The sequence below is a fragment of the Lepisosteus platostomus genome, chromosome 8, assembly GCF_059453375.1.
Source record: "Lepisosteus platostomus isolate fLepPlt1 chromosome 8, fLepPlt1.hap1, whole genome shotgun sequence".
In the NCBI taxonomy this organism is placed as follows: Eukaryota; Metazoa; Chordata; class Actinopteri; order Semionotiformes; family Lepisosteidae; genus Lepisosteus; species Lepisosteus platostomus.
In genome coordinates this window covers 429,989-436,016 of record NC_142618.1, presented here as the reverse complement: position 1 = coordinate 436,016, position 6,028 = coordinate 429,989, and the positions used below count along the sequence as shown (strand labels likewise).

The following is a 6,028-nucleotide window of genomic DNA, read 5'->3' as shown; positions in this document are numbered from 1 at the left end:
AAAAGTTAGAACATAAATCAATTTTTCTTAATCGATAAAATGCACAGATATAAGTTTTCTTTTTTTAAGAAAACAAGGACACATTATGCAGAGATATTCGTCCAGATACATAGAGATATCGTCATCTTAGTTCCATAAGCATCCTCCTGACAATACTGGAAGCTGACCACTGTATCTGGTCAGCTTACGGATTTTAATATCCATTACAGGTGCTATTTTTTCTGTATGCATCAAAACTAACAACACAGGAAACTAAGCATGCTTTTATTCTGATAGGCTCTTATTCCTGTTTTAAGGCCACATTTTACTCAATGCACAGATAATCAGATAATGATGTGGTGGGGGCATCAGGAAAGTGCTATAAATCTGGTAAAACCTTAAAATGAAAATCATAAAAAAGCACTAATATCTGAGAAAGATATATAGTGGAAGTATAGTTATTTATATAAGTAGTAATACAGTATCTCTAGTACTACTTAACGTCCTTGCTTAAACGTTTAACCTCTGCTACAGAAATGATACATTTATTCTTTAGGAACAAATACCATTTGGTTACATACAGGAAAGTGATATAGAGAGCAAAATACAACAATACTATGGCCCAGGCCTCCATATTGCAACATGTTATGAGATCAATAACGCAAAAGCGTTTCATAGCCTTCCACAATAATATATTTAATGATGCTGTTCTTATTAGTTTCTCTTCAGAACTGGAATTATTGTCAAGTGCGCAAAACCATCTATGTATAAAAGGAAAATGAAATAAAATAATAATGAAAAATGCATGTCCTTTAACACTTTATATTTCAAATGTGCATCTGATTTTTAAGTTAAATGGCAGAGTGAAGAAATTAAGTGTCATTTTTAACATTCAGAAGTAAGACTCTTCATTTTTGCCCATATGAATTATGCATAAGCTGTACCAGAATTTGAAGTGGTTTAGCTTGAAACCATGAAAAAAGGATAGTCGTTACTTATGTCTAGGCTTGTTTGGTCAAAGATTACAACTGTGGATCTTCAAAATGCTGACACATAAAAAAAATGGAAACTCAAAACTGAAAACTCATAAAAACACATGAAATCAGAGAACGTAGAAAGAAACAGCTATTCAATTTTCTATCTTGATATAATATGTTATAATATTACTAAATAAAATATTAGTTTTATCAAAATAGAGTGAGAAAGAGATAACTGATGTATGATTATTTATGTGAACAAATTATTTAGTTATTAATTGTTAAGCTATCAAATTTACTTCTTCTAATATTTTTTTTCTTTCTTTGGTAAATTTTGAAATGATTAGAATAAGCATGCCTTAGTAAGTCATCTTGGATAATGTTTTCTGCCAACCAAACTTGATAAGAATACAAAGCACCTTTCAGGTTTCTTTCCATTTGTATTTCACAACACACTTATTGCTTAAAGTGAAGTACAGTTTATTCTTGGAGACAGTTTCTTTAAGATAAAAATGATCTTCGCTCTTTTTCCACAGCAGATGTCTTCCGAATTCAAAAAGCATCTATCTCAGATTAAGGCTGGTGTTGACAAGAAAATACAACAATACAAGTGCAAATAACATGGAATTTAAGGCTGATGCCTTACATTACTGAATAATTTAACTTCTCATTCAAGGTAAAGATGTGAGGTCATTTCTTCAAGTGGTAAAATGGAAAATTGTCTCTTGTAGCAAATAGTGTGTTCGGTTCTATTCTTCATCTTCCCTTTTTGTTCCGTTGCTTTTTGCTTTTTCCTCCTGCTTTGGCTGAGTCATCCTGTAAAAGAAAAACATCAGAAGAAAAAAAACATGATAGAATAAGAGACAGTACTCTGGTCATGTACTTCATCTAGAAAGAACATCGGCTTATTGAGATCAAACAGATGCATTGCTTTTTCAGACAAGACAACTAACATTCTTTAAAAAACCTAGTTAATCAAAGGAATAATTCTGTAACAACATATAAAAAATAATCTAATTTATAAAATGGACAAATCATAAACAGAATTTTCTGTACTTTTTGTATTTTTTCCCCAATGTAATCCTCTCCTTGCTTCCAAGCTAATAGTCTGATTGTTAATGAGAAGAGCAATGAAACAGATAAAGTGATTATGATGTCCAGAATACATGCGAGGATGTGGATTATACATTTGTGTGAATTTGCATTAAATTTCAGCACACCATCTTTTTAGCAAAATCAAATTTACTGCACAAACGGCGAATGGTTAATCGAGGAGGGTGCGTAGCCAGGACACAGGGAGAGGGTCATACCCGGGCTCTAAGAAGTCAGTTGAAAATTACCCCGCAACCAGGGCTGGGAACAGGGAACAGGCAGCAATTTCCTTTGACTGATGAGATTACTCACTTGAAAACTAAAGTAGCACAGATTCTTATTCAATAATATTGAATTATAATAGCCCAGAAATGTTCTCACACAGTTTCATTGGTCCCTGTTAAAGAAAACATGTTGAGTTCTCAAAAGGTACAGGTTTTAATTTGATTTCGAGCTTTCATTTCAAATGATCTTTAAACTAACAACTTGCCTTGTTTCATTGGTCAAAACAAAACTTGAAAACTCAGAGTATATTTTTGAAAATTAAATTGTTTAGAAAACTGAAATTGTTGATTAAAGGTAGACCAATAAAAACTAGTGCTCTCCTGAGTGAAGGTTGGATATTGATTACATCAACTGATCTTAAAAGTCAGTACTTTGAAATTGTGTTTAATTCCGCACTTATGTAATTTCTAAAAACCCGGAAGAAGAAGAGATCAGATGATACTGAATTGTGAATAATATCTAGTTTGGAGCTTAGCATGGACTTGTGGACAAATCCACAAGTTCATTACACATTTTTCAATGCCAAAAATTTTAACAAGACTTTTTCAAAGTTTAAATTCACTTTCTGTACTTTTTCTCCAGTGGAATTTTAGCATGTTGTGATGTTAATTTGCATCCATTCGTTAGCAATCAGCTTCTTTTTAAAAGCCTCTTTCTGATGAAAAGCTAATTACAAACGCAAACATTAATTCATGCACAAACAACAATAGTTTCTCACAGATTCTGTCATAACATACGTAGCTAGGCTTAAAAAACAACATGAGGGCGCAGAAGGTTTAATAAACTTTGTTTGAAATAAATATGTATTTATAGGTAACAGAACATTAATGATGTTGTTAGCAATACAGGAACCACCGATTTCCTCATTTGTGAAAGGGTCACTAGTGACATTGTCTCTGCACTCATTCATCTGCATCACTTGATCAATGTGCTGTTTTTATTTCCATCCATGGAATATTCTGCATGCCTGCTACAACTAAATATTAATCTGACAAGGGTCAAGACTGCTAAAACTAATAGCTCTGCCTATTCTGGCAGCTATAAGTAATGGCATTCACATTGTTGCAGATGCTTGGTATTTGAAAATACCCTTCATTGCAGAGTATCGTTTTTTCCTATTGTGTTTATATAGCCCAAAGGATGCCACAGACACCAGGGATCTGGCAGTGAAAAGCAATAATTTTCATTTTCTGGATAACTGCGCTGCTGAAGCATAATTATTCATCATAGGACAGATTCATTTTAATGACAGAATCATTATGGATTCTTTTTCTCATGGGGTACAGACAACTAAGTCTGCAGACACACACAGGCTACACAGCATGCCAGAGGAGTTCCCCCTCTAATAAAATATTCATGCTTGCGACAGTCAAACACTACCTCTGTGAACCACAGAAAATGCGTGCAAAGAATACAAATTTTAATTACAAAATTAATTTTGTTCAATCCCTGATAACCTTCTCATCCCAATGAGTACTTCTAGAAAATGTTAGATGTTATCTTCTGATGCTGTGCTCACTGAAGTGCACTGGCTTGTTTCCATAAGGCATCCACATTATTGCAATTGCTGACAGTCCAAGGAAATGAATAAGACTGCAAAAGTGAACAGCTGAATGTTGATACTTCGTTATTGCAAAATTGTAACAATTACAGTTTTTGTATTAACCATGCATGTTCTTGTTTATGATTTTTAGTATTGTTTGCATATTTGGAATTGAATTATTGCAATGATTAAAAAAGATCTTAAAATATCACAAATTAATACAGTTAATACAAGTTAATACAATTTAAATATTTCTTATCAGAATTGTAAACAGCACTGCAATGGAATCTGTATGACTTTTGCTGAATAAAAAACACAGTCAGAAAAGCTAAACTAGATTTGAATCATTATATGACAATGAATCACTTCATCATTATGCCTCCAGTCTTTCTTCTTTCAGTGTTTCCCTATTACTTGTCTTTCTCTATTTCCCTATGTGTGTACTATATATACACATGGTATATTTATTTTTTCCTCAATTAATGTATGGTGTATTTTGTCTTCTGCTCCCCACTGTCATGACATTGTGATCAATAGGAAGTATAGAATACAAATTAACTTTGGCTTTCGCTTTTAAATTCACGATTCACAACACCAACCTGTACTTTTTAAGTTTACCTCTTCTAAGTAATTTGCAAACAATTTCTGCATGGTTTGTTTCTTTATAGGTCATTCTGAATTAATTTTGAATTCACACACACAATGAAGCTACCGCCAGGTACAGGAATCAATGCTCTGACAAATTAACTGAAATTTACTGCAACACTCTAAAGCCAAAATTGAAAGGAAGATGGTCAATATATATATTGAGGTTTGCAAGGTCCTTAAAAAATCAATAGAAAGACTTTTTCAAAGGGACCTTCAATTGAAGTGTAAGAGAATTCAATATAGGCACTTACTGGCTGAGTATTAAGGAACTTTTGTTGAATTAAGACTGTTGTTGGTGAAGCAGAGTTTTGTTCAAAGTAATTACAGCTTCAATTAAGCTGCCTCTGCCTACTGTCTAGAAATAAACATGGAAAAATGAGATCACATTCACCTCAGTAAGCAGCTTTGTCACTATTTTGGTAACGGTACAGATTTACACCATATGCATTCAAATTGTCTACACACTGTGTCCAACAACAGACATTCAGTTATATGCAAGTGTTTGAATCGAGAATTGGTTATTAAATAGAAAACAGATGGTACAGATAAGGGGCGAATGCTCAAACTGGTGTGATTTAATTAATAAAGTACAGCAGGGATCTGTACTAGGACCCCTGCTCTTCTTAATATATATTCATGATCTATTTAGTAAACGTGTCAACTTTGCAGAAAACAGCAAATTAAGAGGATTAGCAAACAGTGAATAGCCAATTAATAGAAACAATCAGAAAGGCAAACACAATATTAGGATATACTGTATAGTTAACAGTGTAGCAACTAAATCAAAGAATCTCTTATTTAAATTGTATAATGCACTAATAACTATGCCTCATTTGGAAAATGGTACAGTTTGGGTCACTGTGTTACAGTAAAAATATTGGTGCTTAGTATGCAGTCCAGAGAAGAGCAACCAGAAACATTCTGGGGCTCAAGGGAATGTTCCACACTGACAGGCTGAAAAAAACAAACCTTTTTAGTCTTGAATGGGAATGACTGGTATGGGATTGGATATAAATATTAAACATTCTGAAAGGCATAGGTAAAGTAAACCCAGTCTTGTTCAGAATGAATAGTGAAACAGGGTCTAGAGGGTATCATTGGAAACTATGAGTGCACTTCAAAAACCATGAACAGGAGATACTTCTTTACCCTAAAGGTTGTGGGAGTTTGGAACAAGCTGCCCAGCCACGTAGCTGAAGTCAATACCCTGGCTTACTTCTTGAAATTAGCTACTAACCACCGAACAAGGCGATGAGCTGAATGTTCTCCTCTTATTTGTAACTGTTCTTATGTACGATATATAAATATTTGTAGTTTATGTTCAAGTTATGTACTACTTACTGTATGTAGTAATTATGCATTTTCTTTTTCTTATGTTCTTACACTTGACAATTCTTGTGAAAAAGTGCCTTCCACATAAGACAGCACTGGCATTTGTGTTCCATTATTTATCCCTAGGATAGTACTAGGAAGATTATGGAACCAGGAGTATGTTTCTGAAAAA

General features: G+C 33.5%; 1 protein-coding gene across 3 annotated transcripts in view; it reads right to left on the bottom strand.

Moving 5' to 3' along the window:
- Positions 1-248: 248 nt before the first annotated feature.
- Positions 249-6,028, bottom strand: part of impact (impact RWD domain protein) — a 73,354-nt gene continuing 67,574 nt past the window's right edge. For all 3 annotated transcript variants that reach the window (XM_088641982.1, XM_088641981.1, XM_088641983.1), the window contains one exon: positions 249-1,772. In XM_088641982.1, the coding sequence (XP_088498108.1) occupies positions 1,768-1,772 (5 nt within the window). In that variant the 3' untranslated portion in view covers positions 249-1,767. The remainder of the gene's footprint in view (positions 1,773-6,028) is intronic.